Source organism: Microcebus murinus, chromosome 5, assembly GCF_040939455.1.
Source record: "Microcebus murinus isolate Inina chromosome 5, M.murinus_Inina_mat1.0, whole genome shotgun sequence".
Classification (NCBI taxonomy): domain Eukaryota; kingdom Metazoa; phylum Chordata; class Mammalia; order Primates; family Cheirogaleidae; genus Microcebus; species Microcebus murinus.
Window position 1 is genome coordinate 75,298,327 of NC_134108.1, and position 25,062 is coordinate 75,323,388.

The 25,062-nt window shown below is 36.0% G+C and overlaps 1 protein-coding gene across 1 annotated transcript in view; it reads right to left on the reverse strand.

Moving 5' to 3' along the window:
• The window catches only part of MEI4 (meiotic double-stranded break formation protein 4), a 143,308-nt gene that overhangs the window by 97,056 nt on the left and 21,190 nt on the right, over positions 1-25,062 (reverse strand). Inside the window, exon 2 of the mRNA XM_020287095.2 lies at positions 14,221-14,756. Coding sequence (XP_020142684.2) covers positions 14,221-14,756 — 536 coding nt within the window. The remainder of the gene's footprint in view (positions 1-14,220; positions 14,757-25,062) is intronic.

Below are 25,062 nucleotides of genomic sequence, written 5' to 3' on the forward strand. Positions count from 1 at the left end.
CCCCCTATTGCTCAGTCCTCTAATATTTAAACTTCCTTGCTGGCTTCTTCATCTCCACCTGTCCACTAAATGCTGGCACTCTTCAGGGCTCAGTAGCAGGCCCTCCTCACTTTCTGTTTGTGATTTGATTGTCCATAGCTTTAAAAAAAACTTTATATAATGACAAAGACTAAATTTATCTTCAGGCCAGTTCTTTCCTTTCAGCTCCAGATTGATGAAGCCACTGCCTTGCTTATCTGCCATACAGTCATCTCACAATCATCATAAAACATAGTATGTCTGAAAGGGAATCTGAACTCCGTTCCCTTCCCCCAGCCCATTCTTCCTCGTATCTGTACATGGCATCTCACTGCACCCAGCTGTTAATGACCAGAAACTAGGAATACTGTTGGTGCTCACTTCTCCCTCACCCCCATATGGAATCTATACTCAAATCCTTTAGATTCTTATCCTGACAATGTTTTTTTTTTATTTGAATTAAAGTTTTAAGACATATTCTGTAAGATGGTTTTACAGAATTTATTCCACATATAGTGGTATCCTACCCCTTTCCACTATCACTCTAATTTGAAATTCTTCTATTTGATTCTTTTGGTATTTACCTGCATTATTCTAAATAACATTAAAAAATATTGATTTGCCACTATGGACACTTATGATTTAACTTTTTTTGACCTGCACTCATGTCCCTTCTCTTCTCTCCTTCCCACCCTTCCTCTTTCTCCCTTTCTCTCTTTCCTGACACACATTCATCCATAATTTTGACTAGATCACTACTCGATATTTAGGTTATTATAACTACATAAATACTACACATAGACAAACCAGGTAAAATACTGCATATTTTTTACTTTTCTGTGCATTTTTCCTGCTGCTAAAATCATCTCATTTTTTTCATTGGCTTATTTATATACTTAATAAAATTCACCTCCAAATACCAATCCTCTCAATCTGCCCTCAAGATATTCATATATACTACTTATTCTATCAATTTCATTTTCTTAATTCCTGAAATCTTGTTTTGCTCCAATCCAAGAATGGTTGCTCTCTGGGTCTAGAGTACAGCTATTATCCTGAAATATTTTTTCAGCATCATCTATGCTGTTTCTTCAGTTTCCTATATCTCATGCTTTTTGTCTTGGTTTATTAATAGCTCATTTTATTGGAGATTATCCAGTAACACCCTGAGAAAATGTGCATGGGAGGTATATTCTGAGACATCGCATGCCTGAAAATACATTCAAAATACTCTTATACGTTCCTTATAGTTTGACCATTTACAAAAGTGGGTGGGAAATAAATTTCTTGAAAAATATTTGGGAAGCTTCCATGGTTCCCAACTCTTTCACGGTAGCTTTCAAAAATCTTATTTGTATTCCTGATATTTTGCTTGAGAACTACAGTAGTTGTTTTTCTCTTCTAAGACAATATGGAGTCTTTTCCTTGTTTCAGTATTCTGGAATTTCACAGTGATGGCTTTAGTGTTCGATAAATCTGTTTTCATCCAAGTATTGGGCACTTCAATCTAAAATGCTTTCAATCTAAAAATGCAGGTTTTGACTGAATTTTTATTAAATTTTTAGGAAATCTCTTAACGTATGTGTTAGATGTTTTCCTCCTGTTTTCTCTGTCCCCTCTCTCTGGAACTCCTATTATTCAAATGTTGTACTTTACATTAAGACCTCTAATTTTCTTTCTTTTGGTCTCATATTTTCTATTTTATTTTTCCTCTTCTTTCTGGGAGATTTTCCTACCTTTTCAAACTTTTATATAAATTAGGTGTTTTCATGACATTTTTAATTTTAAGGAGTTTTTCTAAAATTCCTTGAAAAATTCAAAGTACCACTTTATTTATGGTTACAAAACATGCTCTTATCTTTCTGACAATCTTAAAATACACACACATACACAAACATGTATGTATCTCAAATTTAAGTTTTTTCATCTCTTCCTGCTCTCTGGTTCCTCCATGTTATTTTCAGAATGATTTTCATTTTAGATTTTTTTCCCCAGAAATATAATAATTCTTATTGTATGCTTACATTTAAAAGCAAGGACTAAAAGCTGACTAGAAACTCTTGGTTTGTGAGTGGGGTAAGTGCACTGTAAGCACTAGTGTAGGGTGATCTAGCTGCTGTATTTCTTTAGGGAACATTTGATATCAGTACATTCAGATATTTCCTCTTGATATGGTCAATTATATATATATATTTTTACTTCCAGAGAATAAATCTTCACTCTTTTTCTGGTTGTGGGAAGGCAATTCCCCTGCCACGTGAGGTAAAATTTCTAAGGTTCCCAAGTGATTACAAAGCACAATTCTGACCAAACCTCCTTATTTTATATTCTAGCACCTGGCCTCCATTCTCTTTTCCATAGGTAACTAGTAGCTAATTTCTGAGTCCTTGGAAGATTCTACTGTGCAGATTAAATTGGCTCAAATTCTCCTTTATGGTTCTGTTTTCTTGGATCTGCATTTACCAATTGTCCAAGTCCTTTTCATCTTCTAATATTTCATTGCTATTGTCCAGTCCCCCTTTTTCCCCATATATTTATGCCTTTAAACAATTATTATCTTAAGGTAGGAGCCAGATTAGATGTATGTTCTCAATCTATCAACTTTAATGAAAAGTCTGCCACTATATACTTCCCTTGGTATATTGTAAATATGTACAGCTATCTCCATTTCTACTTATAATACCCAGGGAAGCTACTATCCATGCTCATCTGAACATAACCCAAATTGTTTTTCTACTTATCTGTCGCTAATAAATTATCCTGATGCTGTCCAAACTGAGGTTTTAAACCCTAAAATAATCAATGATTTATCATGTCATATCAAATAAAACCCAAACTCCATGCCATGGCCTAGGGCTAGGCAGTTAAGGTTTTGTGCTACAAGCTGTAGAAAACCCAATTCAAATCACCTTAAATGCAAACAATATGCACTGACTCATATTATTGGAAATTCAGAAGTTGAATAGGCTTTAGGGATGACTTAACCTGGCTCTGGGTTGGATTTACTGTAATTCTCTGGGTTTTATACTCCTTTATGTAGTTGCTTAACCCTTAAGATAGCGGCAAGTTAACTGTAAGAGGTCCAGCTGTACATCATCACAAGACAGAATGCAGAGGAAGAGAAAGAATTGTCTGTCAGAATCTCCCAGAAAATACAGAGAAACTCTCACAGAAGTCTGGAGGAAGCCTCTGCAGGGGCTTCATTAGTCTGGAATACACCATATTTCTATTCCTGGGCAAGGGAGATGAGATTAGGATTATCCTTAGACCAAGGAGCTATGGGGACAGTACATGGCCTATGCGAAGAAAAGCATAGAAGGCTAAGAGTGAAAATAAATACTGGGTAGGTACAGTAGGCAAAATATATGTTCCCCAAAAGATACCCACATCAAGTCCCTAGAACCTGTGATTGTTACCACTTTACTTAGAAAAAGTTTCTTTGCAAAGATGATTAAGAACCTTAAGATGAAGAGATAATCCTGAATTATACATGTGGTCTCTAAATGTCATCACAAATCTCTTTAAGACAGAAGCCAAGGAAGATTAGACACATGGTAAAGAAGATGATGTGAAGGTGGAGCAGAGAGAGATGCAGCCACAAGCAAAGAAATGCCAGCAGCCCCCAGAAGCTGTAAGAGGCAAGGAAAATTCTCCCCATGAGCTCAGGAGGCAGTGTGGCTGTCTATACCTTTACGATTTCTGACCTCAGAACTGTGAGAGAACACATTTTTGTTATTTTGAACCACGAAGTTTGTGGTAATTTGTTATAGTTTCCATAGAAAACTAATATGGTAGGCACCTACCAATTCATCACAGTCTATATTTTTCCAAACTGATTATACCATTCTTTACCCTTCTCTCTCTGAACTTGAGCACAGTGCCTCCTCTTTCAAGTATTCAAATACATCCTGGCTCAGGCATATATGATATGATCACTGTCTCAAAAGATCTTACAAATGTTTACCTACCTAACTCCCTCTTATCCTATTTAAAAGCCACTTCCTGCATTAGATCTTGTGTTTCAACAATCTAAATTAGGTTTTACCTTTTATTTTCTCTCATTCCACCCTGTTCATTTCTTCTTTCATACATGTTATGTCATTTTTGATTATATGTTCATTTATTCAATGTCTATGTGAATTATTATTTCCTTTTGGCAGGGACATTGTCTCATTGGTCCACTACAGTATATCCAGGTACTCTCTATGAGAGTACCTAGCACAAAAGGAGGCCAATGCATGTGAGGTACAGGAAGAGTACCAGGGGAAAACAATTAAATTTGCTAATGGGTAGTCACTGTACACTTAAAGTGAAACGTTCTGCTTTAAAACCATTATTGCCTATGAATAAATGAGAAGCAATTTCATGTTCACAGAAATGTTTTCTTTTTCCGAGTCTCACATTTGATAGGTATAATTTAAGATTTTTGAATCTTTGGGGGTACTTAAAGGAGATTTTGAACTCAATGGGGAAAATAACCTAAAATATGATAGCTTCAAAATCTCATTGTTAAAGCTTCTAAAAAATTTAAAATTTATTTCACAATACTTGTTAAGACAGGGAGGAAGATATTTTTATTTTTTATGTAGACACAAGCAAAACCACATAACTTACATTCAGTTAGAAACTAAAGTTACATGGCTTTATATGCAATTAGAAAATTTCCAACAGACTGTTATTTATTGCCAATAAAAAAAATAAGGAACAGGTGATCTTACATTGTATCATAGAACTTTTTGTTCTTTTTGCCTCTATAAACATAAATCTTTGCACAGAATAAAGTACAGCAACTTCCAAGCAACTGTAAATATTCTCCTTTGAAACAGAAATATTACTAAGGTCTTTTATTTCCAATGGATATTTTTTAACCCATAAACTAAAGTCAGTTTATTTCTTTTGCATTTAGAGGAAAGAATATATAGAACATTTCAAAATATATTGATGGAAATATAATATGGTAGAAAGAGAAAAAAAATTGTGGTCATATACCTACGTATGAGATCTAGGTCTTCTATTACTGGTTAAGGACATTCAATGAGTTCTTTAACCTGCCTGACCTCAATTTTTTCATCTATAAACTGAAGATAGTAATAATAACCATGACACAGTTTTTGTCAGAACAAATAAGCTCCATGTGAAAGTGCTTTACAAACTATGAACTATAATATGAAGGTAGATTGCTATTAATTATTTTAGGAAGAGATACTGAAATGTTTAATATGCTTTGAAAGTAAATTGAACAAAGTTCTGTCTAGTCCTCCTTTGTCCGCAAGAGCAATGAACGTTAAACACCATTTTGAAAATCCAGGAAATGTTTGATTTATATACCTACGCAGTGATCAAGGGAATACTAAGAATTTAGCTTATGATCCAACTATTTCAGTAAGTGATTATCAAATTAGAATAAAAATGCAGGAACATTAGCTCTATCTTTTCTTTATTTCCATCCTCCCTCCCTCCCTTCCTTCTTCCCTTTCCCTCTCGCTTTCTCTCCTCTCTCTCTCTTGCAGCTCTGCACAAGGATGAAATGGGTCATGGAACATTAACCTTAGACTTTACTTATATTTCCCAAGGAATATCCTAAAACAAAGAAGACTGGGAGTAGCCTTAAAAATCCTTGAGACAAACTATAAGTAACTGATAAACACCTATGACAAAAATAAAAATCTTAGATAAGGCTTTTTGGGAAAGTCAACACAGGAACAAAAACCTGTTTTACTACTGAAATGATGTCCTAATTCACAGCAGAGAAATATATAACAAAAAAAGTCAATATGTTTTACTGACTGGCCAATATAATTATGGTATGAAGTTTGAAGATACAACTAAGGAATGCACTCTGGTGGAAAAAAATCTGATTTTATAAACCCCATCTCCAGATTTATCCATAAACTGCCTGAAACGATGTAAGCAAAAATCATGTGATCTAAGAAAAATGACAAACTAGGGGGGAATCAAGTATAAAATTCTAGATTAGAGATACAAATAACACAGTTCTACATTAAACAATTGGAGCAAAGAGTAAGTAAAACTATCACATACAAGTAGTTATTCATATTTTCCAAAATTAAAATAGAAAGAAAAAAATCCACAATGCCCTACTAAGTCTATCAGTCACCGGGAAGCTGTGGCTATGGGAAAATAGTGACACCAAGAGATGTACCCAAGTACTACCTGATACCTGGAATCACTTCAGGAATGTCATGACATCAGTAAGAGCAGCAGCTAAGGAAATCAGCTGATGGTAAATAACTGTATGGGGGTATATGAAACCTAACTTATCACTTATTTTTATTGTTTTATTTTCAGTTAAAAATACCTCTTTGTGCTGCTATTATGACCTCAGCATTGTGCTGGGCATACTAAGTAACAATGAAAAACACTAAGTGCTTATAATGATGGCAGATATTATGCTAAGAACTTCGTTTGCATTTTCTCATTGAAAATTCCCAATAGCCCTATGAAGCGGTTGCATTTATTATTACCATTTTACAGATGTGAAACTTGGTGGTTAACTTGTCTAGGGTCTCATCTAGTAAATAAAAGTTTGGGGATTCTAATTTAAGCTATTAATCTGTGTGCTAAAAACACTTGTTTATGTGAAATCTGTTTTTAAAAAATGTACGGCATTTATCCCTATAAAATTCCTTATTACTGCTTTTACAGCATCCCATAGGTTTTGGTAAAATCTGTTTTCATTTTTAATTGCTTTGACATATGCTGAAATTCCTTTTGATTTCCCCTTTGACCCAAAGGTGGTTCAAGAGTGTGTTGTTCAGTTTCCACATATTTGTAAATTTTCCCATTTTATTTAATGTTGTTGAATTCTAGTTTCATTTCATTATGGTCAGAAAAAAATACCTAGAATGATTTTGACCTCCTAAAATAGTTAAAACTTGTTTTGTGATTTAAAAAATATGATTTATCCTGGAGAATATTCCATATATTCTTGAGAAGAATGTGTATTCTTATGCCATTGAGTTAATGTCAGCCACTAGCTGACATTAGTTATGTCAGCTAAATGCACTTTGTCTACAGTTTTGTTCAAGTCAGCTGTTTCTCTACCGATATTTCTGTCTGGATATTCTATCCATTATTGTAAGTGAGGTATTAAAGTCCACTGACAAGAACGAATTAAGCCCAAAATTAGAAGAAGGAAGAAAATAATAAAGATTATAGCAAAAAATAAATAAAGAAAGAAACAGAGAACAAGGAAATAATAGAAAAAATTCAACTAACCCAAAAGTCGTTTTTTTCAAAAAGACAAAAAAAAAAAAAATGACAAACCCTTAGCTAGACTAAGAAAAGGAGAAAGAAGACTCAAATAAATAAAATCAGAAATGAAAGAGGATACATTAAAACAGATGCCTCAGACAAAAAATGGAACATAAGGGATTATTATAGACAATTATATTTCAACAAACTGGATAAACCTAAAAAAAAAGGATAAAGTCCTAGAAACATACAACTTATCAAAACTGAATCAGGAAGAAATATAAAGCCTGAACAGACCAATAACAAACAAGGAGATTCAATCCATAATCAAACGTCTCCCAAGAAAGAACCTGATGGCTTCACGGGTGAATTCTACCAAACGTTCAAAGAAGAATTAATACCATTCTGAAACTCTTCCTAAAAATAGAAGAGAGAACACTTCCTCATTTTATGAGGTCAGGATCACCTTAATACCAAAACCAGGAAAAGATTCTATAAGAAAAGAAAACTACAGGATATTATTCTTGATAACCATAGATACAAAAATCATCAGTAAAGTGCTAGCAAAGCAAATTCAACAGCACATTAAAAGGATCATACACCTTGACCAAGTGTCATTTATCCCAGGGATGCAAGGATGGTTAAACATATGCAAATCAATAAATGTGATACAAAGGAAAACAAGAGAAAAAAACCCCAATTATCTCAATAGAGGCAGAAAAGGCATTTGACAAACTTTTTGAGACCCAATTCATGATTAAAATTCTCAACAGAATAGGTATAGAATGATCTTATCTTAACATAATAAAGGCCGTGCATGAAAAGCCCACAGCTAACATCATAATTAAGACAGAAGAACTGAAAGCTTTCCCTCTAGATCTGGTACAAGGCAAGGATGCCCCCTCTTACCACTTCTTTTCAACACAGTCCTGGAAGTCCTAGCCAAGACAATTAAAAAAGAAAAAGAAATAAAAGGCATCCAAATTGGAATGGAAAAAGTAAAATCATCTGTTTGCAGATATCATACATATGTAGAAAACCCTAAAGATTCAACAAAGACACTGTGAGACCTAACAAACTCAGTAGTGTTACAGGATACAAAATTAACATTCAAAAAATCTATAACTTACTTCTGTACACAACAAATAATCCAAAAAGTAAATTAAGAAAACAATTCCATTCATAATAACAACAAAAATAATACTTAGAAATAAACTTTCCCAAAGAGGTGAAAGACTTGTACACTGAAAATTACAAAACATTGATAAAGTAAATGTTAAAAGACACAGATAAATGGAAAGATATTCCATGTTCATAGATAGGAAAAGTTAATATTGTTAAAATGTCTATACTACCCAATGTGATCTACAGATCATATTCAATGCAATCCCTATCAAATCCCAATGGCATTCTTTAAAAAAATCCTACAATTCATTTGAAATCCCCAAATGCCCCAAAACAATCTTAAGCAAGAAGAACAAAGCTGGCTGTATAACATTTCCTGATTTCAAACTATACACAAAGCTTTGGTAATCAAAACAGTATGGTACTGGCATAAAAAAATCACATATAGACCAATGGAATAGAATAGAGGGCCCATAAATAATGGTCAACCTATTTTCCATAATGGAGCCAAGAATAAAAAGTGGAGAAAGGACGGTCTCTTCAATAAATGGTGTTGGGAAAACTGGATATACGCATGTAGAAGAATGAACTGGACCTTATCTCACACCACACACAAACAAAAATTGAGTAAACACTTAAATGTAAGACCTTAAAATGTAAAACTTCTAGAAGGAAACATAGGGAAAAAGCTTCTTGACATTGATCTGAGCAAAATTTCTGTATATAACACCAAAAGCACAAGTTTTGTATATAACACCAAAGCACAGACAAAAGCAAAAATAGATAAATGGTATTATATCAAACTAAAAAGTTTCTTTTTAGTTTGTTTTTTTTAGTTTGTTTCACAGGAAACAAAAGAATGAAAAGGCAATGGAATGGAAGAAAAAATTTGCAAACCATATATCTGATAAGGGGTTACTATACAAAATGCATAAGGAATTCAAACAGTTCAATAGCATGACCTGTATTCCTTCTGGAGCCTCTAGGAAAGAATCCATTTCCTTGGCTTCTTTAGCTTGCATATCTTGGTTCATGGTCCCTTCCTCTACCTTCATAGCCAGCAGTGCATCATCTTCAAATTTCTCTCTGATTTGGACACTGACTCTCTTGTTTCCCTATTACATGTACAAAGATCTTTGTACCAGAGTAGTTCAGAATAATCTCACCAACCAATGATCATCTGATTATCAACCTTAATCTCCCCCTTTCATGTAATATAACATGTTCACAGGTTCCAGGGATTTGGATGTGGGAATCTTTGAGGAATCATTATTCTGTCTACCATACAAACAAAAGATTTTAACTTAATGTCAACTTGGCAGTAATTTTTTTTCAGTTTCACAGCTAATATGTCTAAGAGTTATTTTATGGCTTAAAAGGATGAGAAATCAGAGGAAAAAATCTCTCTATGTAACTATTCTATTTATTGTATGACTAAGACTTAGCAACATATGCTAAATATCTAAAAGCTCAATGTAACTATAGATTTTGATATTTAACTTAATATTTATCATTCCCATCTATTAAAAATAAAAAATTTTAAAACAAAAATACTCTTGAAAAATATAAATATAATCATAACCTTTCTGGCATTAAAATTCTATGACAGTATCATCATAGTATTATATGATGATCACCTATAAAGAAATAGGTGGGAATACAATGCTAGGATTATCTCTTGTTTACAATCATGTAAATAAACCCAATGTGAAGTCTGGAAATACAGGAAAGGTCAGAATGTCAGTCAAATAAAGGCATTAAAGGCCTAAAAGTTAAACATACTCCTAACCCAAGCAAGTACACACATGTTAGTGGTGAAGGTGTCATATGGAGGCCTGCAAGTAAGGTGAGCTCAACCCCAAATTAAGTCAATATTGTGTCCAAGGCCTCCTAGAGCAAGCCTAGTGCAGACTCCTTTAAGCCATCTGGTTTCAAGACACATATCTTCTATAATTTAATAATATGTTATTGTAGATTAATTTGATTCAATCTTTAGATTAAATCTTCCAGTCTCACACTAGTGGTTTAGATTAAATCTTCCAGTCTCACACTAGTGGTTAACTTAAAAATATTTAGACATAAGATTGCGATAACAATTCCTAAATTATTTCTTAAGAAACATAATGTAAAATTGCTAAAATAGTGCAAATAAATAGGATTTATCCAAATCTTAGAAAGCACAAATGATATACTTTCCCCTAAACTTATTGATAATGTCAACCAAGCTAATATTAGGGAACCTTTCAAAACAATTCACAGGATATCTCATTTCAAATGTATACCCCTTTAGTATATTATGCTCTGACAACTGATACTCACAATGATGGACTTCAAGATTTTGAAAGATATCAAGTTCTTAATGATCATTAAAGAAATACTAAGTATGATCAGAGGAATTTTTCAACTGAACCTATTGAGAACTTGTTTTTGAAGATTGTATTGTATTTAAAAGCTGGCTATACAAGAGTTATACATTCATAAAGTCCCTTTGTCAGAATATTAAAGTATTTATACCACACCTTTTCCTTCCACATTGCTCTAACGTAAGTTCGCTTTAATGAAATTAATAGCAGGGCTCAAGTTTTTAAGCATTAAAATCTAATTAAACCCTTCCAATCTATGGAAAAAAGTTTTTTGGATGAAGTAAATTTTTTCTTAATGATAGTATTATTTTTTTTACCCTATCAAATTTAAAATTCAATAACAGAAGTTATCCAGTATTTTGTGTTAGACTATATTCTTTCTTGAATCTTTACTTTGCTCAAAGAAAGCTTAAAAAGACAGGAAAACATTTATAAAGAGCAATCATTACTGTATTTTTCCAATAAAAAATAAAGTTCCATGAACATATCTGGATGCTGCTGCTGATGGTGGTGGTAAAAATGATGAGGATGATGGGGATAATAATGGCAAAAATTTGATTTAGTCTAAGATGCTTTTGCTCAGGAGGAAAAAAAACTCCCCAGAAAAAATGCCATTCAAATGTATTTATGAATCACCATCCTAATTGTAATTGTAGTAAATAATTTTATGATCCACTTTCTCTGAATGCAGTGATTAGCTCTCTAAAAGAGCCATTCACTCACTCCTACTGCTGACCAACTATTCAGCAATAGCTGGCACAGTGGCAAATGGTAGGGAAAATACGCCCTTCAGAAACATCTATACAACCACAAGTTTCTTCTACACACTGTCCTACATCCATACAATTCCCAAGGCTAGTGTTGTATAAGCCATATCAACTTCCGATACTAAAGGAAAGACTATACTGAGAAATATTTGCATCATCTGGTAACTCTGATAAGGAATATAAATGCTATTATCTGCAAGGTTCCAAGTCACATAAAGCCTATTTAAAGTGGTTTTAAAAGAAGAAAGCAAAAATATATAAATGAAAATATTAAAGAATATTAAATATTTGAGATATTGATGGCTAAAAACAGATCTTATATCATAGATACAACTATAGAAATTCTGATTTTTAATTTCTGATTTGCCACGTCAAAAAGAAAAAGATTTCAATTTTCCAGGCAAAAAATTCAACATCTTTCACAAATGCCAAAAGCTTAATCATAGGTTTTCTAAAATATTGATCAAATCACACCTTAATAGAGAAGGAAAGAACAGATATATATGCAACAAATTAGTTCATCAGTATAAATTTTATCAGAGTTTTGAAAATTTAGATAAAGCCTCCAATGTACAAAAACAATAAATGTGACATCATGACACCGAGGAGAAACATTTAACAATAATGTATCCAAAGAAACAAAGTCCAGCTACTTTTTTCATACAGTGAAATATGGTGAATAAGTTAGACAGACTTTCAGTCTCATCTGTGATATTTTTAGTGGTCAATTAAAGAGGATTAGAATGTCAACACATTTGGAGTTTTCCAAACAAAGAATCAAATAGTAAAGAAGACAGAAAGTAATATGATTAAACCTAACGTATGGAACTATTAGAATTCTAGAGGAAAATGTTGGAAACACTCTCCTAGACATCAGCCTAGGCAAAGAGTTTATGAAGAAGTCCCCAAAGGCAATCACAGCAGCACAAAAATAAATAAATGGGACATGATCAAACTACAAAGCTTCTGCACAGCCAAAGAAATAGTCATGAAAGTAAACAGACAACCTACAGAATGGGAGAAAATTTTTGCATCCTACGCATCCGATAAGGGACTGATAACTAGAATATACTTAGAACTCACGAAAATCAGGAAGAAAAAAATCAAATAACCCTATTAAAAAGTGGGCAAAGGACTTGAACAGAAACTTTTCTAAAGAAGACAGAAGAATGGCCAACAAACATATGAAAAAATGCTCAACATCTCTAATCATGAGGGAAATGCAAATCAAAACCACAATGAGATATCACTTAACTCCAGTGAGAATGGCCTTTATCAAAAAGTCCCTAAACAATAAATGCTGGCGTGGATGCGGAGAGAGAGGAACACTCCTACACTGCTGGTGGGACTGCAAACTAGTTCAACCTCTGTGGAAAGCAATATGGAGATACCTTAAAGCAATACAAGTGGATCTACCATTTGATCCAGCAATCCCATTACTGGGCATCTACCCAAAAGATCCAATGACACTCTACAAAAAAGACACCTGCACTCGAATGTTTATAGCAGCACAATTCATAATCGCAAGGCTGTGGAAACAGCCCAAGTGCCCATCAATCCAAGAATGGATTAATAAAATGTGGTATATGTATACCATGGAGTACTATTCAGGTCTCAGAAACAATGGTGATATAGCACATCTTATATTCTCCTGGTTAGAGCTGGAACCCATACTACTAAGTGAAGTATCCCAAGAATGGAAAAACAAGCACCAGATATATTCTCCAGCAAACTGGTATTAACTGAGCAGCACCTAAGTGGACACATAGGTACTACAGTAATAGGGTATTGGGCAGGTGGGAGGGGGGCGGGTATATACATATATAATTAGTGAGATGTGCACTATCTGGGGGATGGTCATGCTGGAGACTCAGACTTTTGGGGGTGGGGGGAATAGGCATTTATTGAAACGTTAAAATCTGTACCCCCATAATATGCCGAAATAAAAAAAAATAAAAAATAAAAAAAATGCTCTGTTAAAAAAAAAAGAAGAAAGAAAGTAATATGAAAAGGAAATCATCTACCATGTCTTAAGAGCCAAACAATAAAACAATTTCATGTTACCTCAAGGTCATTTGTTAAAAAAGAATCCCTTAATCAACCTTTCTTTTTCATGTTAAGTAAATAAGGTGAAAGTATTATAAAACTTGACAGTGTATGTTCCTTTGTTAATTTATTCAATTAACTTACATCTGTAGAGGGTTCATGGAAAATTTGTCACTCACAAAAAAATTCCAAGAGAAAAGAAAAATACTTTTTGACCTCAAGGCATTTGCTAGTCAATGCCAGAAAAAGAGCAAATTCAATACATTACAGGCAATCTATCATGAGGAATTTAACACTTGCATTAGTTCATATCACCTTAAACGTTAGTGGTTTCCTGCAAAGCACTGAGACATTTTGAGCAGTAAGAAGTAAACTAAATGTAGGAAAACAAAAGAAGAGATGAACCCAAGAATACTGATATAAAAACAAAAACAACAGGGAAAGTAATTCAAAGCACAGAAGCACAAGCTTGAGGTAGAGAAATCTATGGAAAGAACTATGCTGTAGCAATCAGCCACCAGAGGTAGAGACAAGGCAGCAGATAAGAGCTGTAGACAGCTGCAAAACAAAAACCAGCTAAAGACTCTTTGAGCCACAGGCTAAGGGACAACAAAAGACATTATCCAAAGTGAACTGTTCACTAAAATCAATGACATCTTATTTCATGAACAGGAGAGATTACTTACCCGATTTATATTGTTGTTCCCTAAAATAACCTGAAGCAGAGTTTTCTCAAATTCTTCCAACTTCTTGGAACACTTTTTAAGAATATGATTAGATAAGTTATAATCACTGATCAGTCTAGCTAAAGTATCAATAGCTTCTGTCCAAAAGCTTGAAAAAGGAAGTTTAAGGTTACGGTAAAAAGTGATCAGGCCATCAAGCAACTGAAAAACAGAATCAGAGACTATGGAAAAGTCTTTTTCAAAATAAGTTAACTCCGTTTTCAAACTACCTGATTCTGTCAAGTTCTTCAGTTCAAGGAGATGTTGCAAAAATTGCATGTGAGAAGATAAAGGATTTTCCAGGGTAGCACAGGTTCTTTTTATGAGAGGCAATGGTGGAAAGGGCATGGGGGTACAGCTCTCCACTAAATTCTGGGGAAGCTCTAAAGACTCAGTTGTCTGCTCATTTGATAAAACACACCCAGAATCTTCCATTGGAGTTAATGTATTTTCAAAACTTCCAGGTTCCTGAGCCTGCAACTGGGAAGACAGGTTTCCTGAAACAGAAAGGAATACAAGGGTTATCTTCCTACAGCTAAAATTTCTTCATATAAAATCTAGACATTGATTTTTCTAAGTTAAAATACTACATGAAGCATATAAATACATATTAAACATTTAACAAGCGGTAGTACGTAGTAAAGGAAAAACTGTGAAAGAAATTGCTTAGGCCAACTGTAAAAAAAGATCTTTATCTTCATAGGTATAAAGCAAAGGTGATTCATCCATGTATTTTTAGGTCACTGTCTCTCATTCAACTGTGTGTCATGCTTGAAAGATTTGGAGGGGAAAACCACAAGACCAGAAGGAGGTCGCAATCTGTTAAAGATTCCAGTAGGTAACTACAGAGTAATAAGGCACACTCAGAGACAGAGATATGGTTAGGGCACTATGAAAATAGGAGGAACAATGAACAGCCCAGCCAGGTTATATTAGTACATCCTAGAAGAGGTGATGATGGAACTACTTATAAAGTAGGAGTTCAAAGTTAAAGTTAGAAGAATGGAAAAAGGCAAGAATATCCCATACATCTAAGGGATAAGTGCAAAGGCACAGATGTAACAAGAAAAATAATAGCATTGTATATGTGGTACCCCACAAGTATTAGTGTGATGCTGCTTTCACAGAAAGTATAAGGAAAGAGATTAAGACAGGGAAATACGTAGAGGCCAGTTCATAAAAGATCTTATAAGACATATTAAGAACCTTAGAATTTAACCTGTAGAGTGTGTAGTATATTTCCAACTTGAATAATGCAAGACACCTTTGGAAAAATTATACACACACACACACACACAATACCTGATACACAAATATATAGATAGATAGATCATATCTATATCTGTCCATTTATATAGGCATATACGAATATATGTGTGTATATGTGTTTATCTATCTCTCTTTATATCATATAGATCCCAGAAACTGTCTATAACCTCTAGAATCTTCCAATATTGTCTGAGAAATACTGCATTTCAAGCTAAACCTAGTAACTTTAGGTAATTTTTTTGATAGACATGCCATTATAAACACATAGTGGTGGTTTTTTTTAAATGATTATCAGTAAAGTACACAAACCAAATTGAAAAATTCTCATTGAGCATTCTAAAACACATACATATATCTATGAAATCAAGTATGAGAAATATTGCTGTCAGCAATGGGAGCCTTTTCTTATTTATTCTGCAGTTCCTACCTTACCTATAAAACGAAACCTGCAGAACCAACTGTCTAAAGGTTATCTTTTACTGTACTCCATATATATATACTGTATATATATACATATATATACTGTACTCCATATATATATATACTGTACTCCATATATATATATATATATATGAATAGAGGGAGAGGGAGATATTTATTAAAAAAATTGACTCAAACAACTGGCTCAAGCAATTATGGAGGCTGAGAAGTCCCAAGATCTGTAGTCAGCAAGCCGGAGACCAGGAAAGCCTAAGTTTCAGTCTAAAAACCAGCAGGCTCAAGACCAAAGAAGAGCTCATGTTTCAGTTTGAGTGTTAAAGCAGAAAAAAAAAAATAAGTAACATGCCCTAGCTCAAGGCATTCAGGCAAGAGGAGTTCCCCCTTATATGAGGAAGGGTTAGCCTTTTTGTTCTGCTCAAGCCTTCAACTGATTAGACGGTGTCAACGCACATTAAGGAGGACAATCTGCTTTACTCAGTCTACAGATTCAAATAATATCATACAAAAATACATTCACACAAAAAATGATGTTTGACCAAATATCTGGGCAATCCATAGCACTGTCAAGGTGACACATAAAATGAGTCATCACAATACATGCAACTGAATCTGTCCTTCCCTAGTTCCTTCTATCACTTTAGTTCACACCATTATCATCTCTTGAACTGATTAACTCAATACCCTCACCTAGATGACCTATCTGCCTCTGGTTCTCTTCTCCTCTAGGCCATTCTGGACTGGGCTAAGAGTCACCTTGCTAAAATAATATGTTGATCACAGTAATTCTGTCCTTAAAATCTTCCAGAGGCTTCCCTTATCTTACAGGATAGAGTCCTTCAAGTCCTTCAAGTCCTCCAAGTTTGTCCCATGAAGCCTTTCCTTTATGGCCCCTACCTACTTCTCCAGCCTTACCTCTACCTTCACCCTTATTTACATGCAAACAACATTAAACTATTTACAGTTCACCAAAAAATGCTACATAAGTCATACAATGGTGCATTTGCAAAAGTTGTTCCCCTCCTGGTGTGTTCTCATGCTATAACCCAGGGATGTACTAGTTCTTCAAACCATGCTTCAAATCCTCTGTGAAAACTAACTTACTCTTCCCAGGCTGAGAAAATCACTCCCTGTTTGGGCTATCTTGTACCTTACTTACATATACTTCTACCACTATACTCATTAACTTGTTTTGAATATATTAGTGACACCCTATTGGAAAAGAGAAAGAAGAGATTCTTGAGGGCAGACACAGAGTTTAAATCGTGGGTATTTCTGCTGCTTGATGACTGCCCTTCTGTAGAGTTGGTGGTCTGAATATTTGTTGAAAAAAAGAAACACACACACACACACATATATATTATATATATATATATATATATAAATATAATATTGCATATAGTCAAAACAAAAGGTGAAATCAAATGGCATTTCTTCAAGACATATCATCAGTCATATATAGTTTGTCACTACCAACTATGATTTCCTAACATTAACAATAATCATCCACATGTACTGATACATTAAACAACTTAAAAGTAATGTTTACGCCACCTGGTGGTCACACAGGAAATGCTATTTTTAAATAATTCATCTGTTGACATGACAGTGTTTCACTGTAAAGCAACTGACTTCTCTGCCTCTAGGAGGATATAATTTACCATATTGCAAAGTATGTTTGAGAATTGCTGACAAAGAAAAGGCTTTAATTGCATTAATCCTATTCTAGCAATCTGCATCACTATTCTAACTTTGAATATACCAAAGGAAACAATATTGAATGTATGAAATTGTAAGTTAATGGAATGATGTGTCTCAGCTGAATTGTCTTCACCACAGTAGCTTCACGAACAAAACAGCATATATTGGGGTAAGCCCAGTTCTACACTATTCAACAATAGAACTCCTCCTGCCTTCAGGTGCTCAAACTCTGGACTTTACTGGTTGTTGCTTTCACTCCCAAGCCATCCTCTAGCTCCCCAGTGCAAATTTTCCTCGTTGTGCCTTTGGTTTTCTCCCCCTGGTTCCAGCTTCCTGCATCTTCTCAATTTTCCCACCCTCTCAAATAATTCCATTAGGCAGATGGACTCTCCACAATCCGTATCTCCAATCCCGATCCCTATTTCAAGCTCAAGTCACTACGTTTCTTTGCTTGTTTCTATCTCAACATGACTTGACCTCTGCACCTGAAACCTCATTTGTCCAAAATAAAATCATCTTCACTTATATTCAGTACAATTTCCTAACCAAAATGCTACTATAGTCTCTAGTCTCCAATGTTTGAAACCTGACAGTCAACTATGACTTCTTCCTTGACCCCCATATATATTCCACTTCCACTGACAATCATATTGATCCCACCTCACACTTCTATTCCTTGAAATCACTAAGTGTGTTCCCATTTTAGGCCCTTTGCATTAAACCTTCCCTCTGCCTGGGATGCTTTCTCCACCCCAACCTCAAATGTTCTCAAGGCTGCTTCTTCCTTATCATTTAAGTGTCTCTTTAAATGTCACTTTTTCAGAGAGGTCTTCCTGACCACCTAGTATAAGGAATCTACCAGATAAATCTCTATCAAATCATCCTGTCTTAATTATCTAACACAGGGAAGAAAAAAATGTCAGACCAGAAGCAGCCTGTCAGCACACAGCTCCAAAGAAAAGTGAAAAATTGCAGGCAGCTGCCTACGTACAGATAGCTCTTCCCTGAAGAAACATTGCGAAATCACAGAGAGGCAACGTGGGACACTCAGTGTGGGGAAAAAATGTGATGGAGCTATACATTTCACAAAATCAAAGTACATGTGAGGAAGAATAGATGGATAGAGTGCTGGGCCGGCTTGTTCACCCTGCTGGCACTGTGTACGTTGTGAGATGGCTCCCTCCCCTGCCACAGACTTCTACCTGGTTAGATAGGAGACCTGCCCTGAGTCTGTGTGGAGTCATTGCACCAGCCAACAGGTGCAGTGGGGGATCTGGTGGCAGCTAAAACCATCTTGAGCTCTCTGGTACATGGCACCAAGTTGGCACCAGGCCATGGAGGAAGCAGACTAACTGGAGGCTTCCCCTGAGCTGTACCCTGTGACTGGAAGCCAAGTGCCCCTCCCCTGTAGTGCAAAGGGATCTGTACAGAATATTAAGGCCTGCTTGGCGTCAGATAAATTTATAAGGCTAAAGGTATGCACTCATTTCCTGGAGAAGTTGGCCACTTCTTGAGGAAATGGGAATTGATAGCTCTGAGCTATGTGCCTTGGGATGTTTATCCTAGACTTCCTGGACTGCCTAGGATTGTTTATCCCCAGCTGTCCAGGAATGTTTACCTTAGGCTCATGCCCCGAACTGCTATGTGAGACCAGTCACTACAGGCCCCAGTTCCTGGCCAGATCCCGGACCTCACGTGACCAGAGCATACACCTCTTTGGTGCCAAAGCCTTCCCTAGTTCAAACCACTATATAAACAGTATAAGAAAGTCCCGGAGCCGCTTCTCTGTCTAACATCTCCGTGCACAACTGCCTGCCTGGTTGATAATCCAGCGTGTTGTTGCTTTCACCGCTGCCTTAAACTTCCCCCTGATGGCTAACTCCGGTGCTGGTGCTGTAACTTCCCCGTGATGGTTAATTCCGGTGCTGATAATGGGATCCTAGTGGTATGATTATTCCTTTATGTTCTTTTCCTGCTATCCTATGTAAATAGGTCTCCTTTATTTTCTCTTTTTCTCTTCCCCCCTAATAAATGTAAGTAAAACTGGTGTGGCTTGTGGTGGTGTGTCCTGTGGATCGAGCTTAAATCAGAAAAAAGTCTGTGCACAGCGACTGATAAAATTAATTATCAATACAGGATCTGAGCATGGGAACTCATCTGGGAGGCTTTGGGTGGCTGCTACAGCAGGTCCTGGGTTGGGTGGGGAGAACTCTGTGGTCCCTAGGCCTCTAGAACTGACCTCCATCCACGCACTCCATCCACGTAGGCTTGGGGCCTACGGAACAGCCTGCAACTTGCTTGGCATGACAGCACCCTCGGGCCCCAACTGCCTTCTGCCTGCTTGGCCCAGACCCCACCCTCCAGGTCAGATCAAAGCCCTGCTCAGAAGCTCTATCCTGGGCTCTTCCCCAGTCCCGGCTCTAATTCTCTCACACCAGAGCTGGAGGCTCTGCTTCTGTGCACCCAGAACTCCTATCTGGCCTAGGACATCACCCACAAGACTCCAACACTGCACCTGGACCCCAAGAACATACCTCAGAGCCTCCACCAATGCCACATGGTTGGAGGAACTGCTCCAAAGTTCAATGCCCCACTAGGGACCCCCAGTCTCGAGCCACCAGTACACCACAACTTAGTTCTAGCAAACACCCATAGCCTAGGAACCCAGGACAACTGTCTAGATAGCCTCACTCAGCTGCTACTGTCACCTCTGTGTAGAGCAATACCAACAACACTAGCCTTGGTGAAGAGGGTCTCGCCCAGCTCCCAACTTGAACATCCCACAACTATCTGGTGAACAACTCAACACCCATCATAAATAGCATTTCAGCTCAGGCTTGAGCAGAGGCAATCACAGGCAAACAGAACAAATCAGAACAGCTGCTTTATAGGCTTCTAGTACACACACCCCTCCTCTGCTGCGTCGGTATCCCAGAAGTGAGGGAAGCGCCATCTAGAGACCTCCTCCTCTTCCAATCAAACAGGAGCATTCCCAGCAAGGAACAGGTGACCTTAATACCTATTACCTGTGAGTCGAGAAAAGAGGTTTCAAATGAGAAGAAATCAGCAAAAGAACTCTGGCAATATAAAAAACAAAACAGACCAACATGCCCAAGGGATCACAATGGAACTATAGTAGCAAACTCCAACTACAAGGAAATTGTTGAAATGACAAAAATGGAATTCAGAATATGGATGACAAATAAGATGAATGGCATTCAGAGAAAATTGAAAACCAACAAAAAGTAGCCAAAAAAGATTTCAGAATATTAATTAAAAAGTCACTACAGAACTAGACAACATAAGGAAGGATATAATAGAATGCAAACAAATGAAAGAGTCATTTAGGAATTTCTAAACACAGCAGAAAGTTTCAGCAGCAGATTAAACCGAGGAGAAAAAAGGATTTCAGAGATAAAGACAAAGGCTCTCACCCAGTCATTTAAAGATGCAAAAGAGCACAAAAAAGGCAGAACAATGACTTAGAGAGATATGAGACTATGCTAAGTGAACTATCATATGAATTATAGGTATGCCTGAAGGAGAAGAAGAAAGAGCTAAAAGCATGGAAAATCTGTTTGAGGAAATTATTGAGGAAAAGTTCCCTGATATTTCCAGAGATCAAGACATCCACACACATGATGGTCATTGAATATCAGGAAGGTTCATAGCAAACAGGACATCTCCAAGACACACAGCAATGAACCTGGCCAAAGTCAAAATGAAAGGGAAAATTCTACAAGCAGCTACATATAAGCAACTAGTGACCTATGAAGGAAAACTCATCAGGCTAATAGCAGACTTATCAATGGAAACCTTACAAGCCAGAAGGAAGTCAGGTACCTAAATCTTCTTAAACAGAACAACTGCCAGCCTATGATTTTGTATCCTGCAAAATTAAGTTTCACAATTGATGGAGAAATAAAATATTTTCCGGACAAGAACACACTGAGGGACTTTGTCATGACCAGACTGTAGGAAATAATTAGACTTTGTCATGACCAGACTGTAGTAAATAATTAGAACTGCATTATACATGAATCAGCACAATAGATAACCCACCCATGTAAAAAATCACCCAAAATAGCTAAAGCTCACAACTCCTATTAAACAATAGCACAGGAAAAGAAAAAAAAAAAAAAAGCAACAAGGTACTACCTAATATGATGAACAGAACTGCGATCACACATGACAGTTTCAGCTCTTAATGTTAATGGCTTGAATGCACCACTCAAAAGACAACGGCTGGTGGAATGGATTAAAAAACACAACTAAAGTATCTGCTGCCTCCAAGAGACATACCTAAACAACAAGAATGCACACATGTTCAAAATGAAAGAATGGGAAAAACAATACTCCATGCAAATGGAAACCAAAAGAGAGCAGAGGTAGCCATTCTCATATCAGACAAAACTGACTTTAAATCAAAAATGGTAAAGAAAGACAAAGATGGTCATGATATAATGATAAAGGGAGCAATTCAACAAGACAACATAACAATCCTAAACATATATGCACCTAACGTAGGAGCTTCAGATACATAAACAAATTCTACTTGAGCTAAGCAAGGAAACAAATAATACTATCATAACTGCAGAAAATTTCAACACCCCATTATCAAAGCTAGACAGATTGTCAAAGCAGAAAATAAAGAAACACTGGACTTAAATTGGACCCTATAAAAAATGGACAACAGATATTTACAGAACATTCTATCCAAAAACTACTGAATATACAGTCTTCTCATCAGCACATAGGACATTCTCCAAGACTGATCATATCTTAGGTCACAAAGCATGTCTCAACAGATTTTAAAAAATTGAAATCATACTATGTATCTTCTCAGAGCATAGTGGATTAAAACTAGAAGACAATTCTAAGAATAACAATAAATTTTACACAAAGTCATGGAAATTAAACAACCTGCTACTGAATAATTATTGGGTCAATAATGAAATTAAGACAGAAATCAAAAGGTTCCTTGAATGGAACAAAGGAGACATAAGCTATCAAAATCCATGGGACTCAGCAAAAGCCTATCTAAGCGGAAAATTCATACCCATAAATGCCCATATCCAAGTCAGAAAGATAAAAAGTTAACAACCTAATATCACATCTCAAGGAGCTAGAAAAGAAAGAGCAAACCAAACCCAAAGACAATAGAAGGAAATAAGTAACAAAAGTCAGAGAAGAATTAAATGAAATAGAAAACAAAAAAATAATGCAAAAAGTCAGTGAAACAATAAGTCCATTCTTTGGAAAGATAAAATTGATAGACCTCTTGCTAGATTAACCAGAATAGAAGAGAAAGGACCCAAATAATCTTAATCAGAAATGAAAAAGGAGATATTACAACTGATAGCACAGAACTACAAAACATCTGTGAATATTGTGAAAATCTCTATACACGTACACTAGACAATGTAGAAAAAATGGACACATTCTCAGAATCACCAACCTTCCAAGACTCGATCAGGAAGAAATATAATAACTGAACACACCAATAATGAGCAGTGATATTGAAGCACTTACATAAAGTTTTCCAACAAAACAAGAGCCCAGGATCTGATGGGTTCAGAGCTGAATTTTAGAAGACCTACAGAGAAAAACTGGTACCCATACCACAGAAATTATTCCATAACACTGAGAAGAAGAGAATCCTCCCCAACTCATTCTACAAAGCCAGTATCACCTTGATATCAAAGTCAGGAAAGGACACAACAATAAAAGAAAACTACAGACCAATATCCCTTATGAATATACATGCAAAAATAATCAAAATACTAGCAAACCAAATTCAACAACACATCAAAAAAATTATCCACCATAACCAAGTGGGCTTCATCCCAGGGATACAAGAAGGGTTCAACAAAAGTAAATCAATAAATATGATTCATCACATAAACAGAAGCAAAAACAAAGACCATATGATCTTCTCAATAGATGCAGAAAAAACATTTGACAAAAGCCAGCACCCTTTCATGATAAAAATCCTCAATGACCTAGGCATATAAGAAACACAACTAAAAATTATAAGAGCCATATATGACAAACTCACGGACAACATCATATTGAATGGGGAAAAGTTGAAAGCATTACCACTAAGAACTAGAATAAGACAAGGGTGCCCACCCTCACTACTTCTATTCATCATAGTGTTGGAAGTACTAGCTAGAGCAGTCAGGCAAGAGAAAGAGATAGATAAAGGGTATCTAAATAGGGAAAGAGTAGGTACAACTAATGCTTTTTGGTGATGATATGATCTTGCATCTAGAAAACCCCAAAGACTCCACTTAGAGACTCCTGGAATTGAAAAATAAGTTCAGCATATACTCAAAATATAAAATCAATGTACATGAATCAGCAGCATTTCCATATATCAATAACACTCAAGCTGTAATTCAAATCAAAGACTAAATATCATTCACAATAACTACAAGGAAATAAAAATACCTAGGAATATACTTAACCAAGGAGGTGAAGGATTTCTACAAGTAGAACTACAAAACACTAGGAAAGAAACCTTGGATGACACAAACAAATGGAGAAACACATCATGTTCATGGATCGGTAGAATCAACATTGTTAAAATGTCCATAACACCCAACGTCATTTACAGATTGAATGCAATCCATGTCAAAATATCAATGACATATTTCACAGGCCTAGAAAAAATAATTCTATGCTTTTTTTGGAACCAGAAAAGAGCCTGCATAGCCAAAGCAATTTGAAGCAAAAAGAACAAAGCTGGAGGCATCACATTACTGGATGTAAAACTATACTACAAGGATATAGTAACCAAAATTGCATGGTATTGGTACAAAAGTAGAGACATAGACCAATGGAACATAATAGACAATGAAGGAGGCGTCTCTGGGTCAGATTGGCCAAGACCCAAAGTCAGCAGAACGGGAGCACACTGCTTGTTCCCAGAATTAGCAGGACGTGACTTGTTGACCAGCAGAGAGAACTATTCCTCAGGGCAAATGGCCAAGGACCTGTGGTTTCGCACACGAGCCAAGGTTGTCTGTTGCCTTGCACATGGGACCAGACGATGAAGGACGGATGCACACGTCCCCCTTCTCTTGAGCTATGTCTAAAGGAACAGGTCATGCTGACCTTTGGGAAGTCACGTCCTGGGAAATAGCTGGCTGGGAAAAAGCTGCGGGATGCTTGTCAAATTGAACAATATAAAAATAAAACGACTGGTGCTTTAAGCGCTGTAGTCTTGTACCATCTTCTGTGTCTGTGGTTTTTTGTGTGTCTTTCTGTGTTCATCCCCCGTTCTGCAATCGGGCTACGACAAGAGAAGTCAAATATAAAACCGTCTACCTACAGCCAACTGATCCTTGACAAAGCAGACAACAGCACACCTTGGGGAAAAAAAGGCCCAAT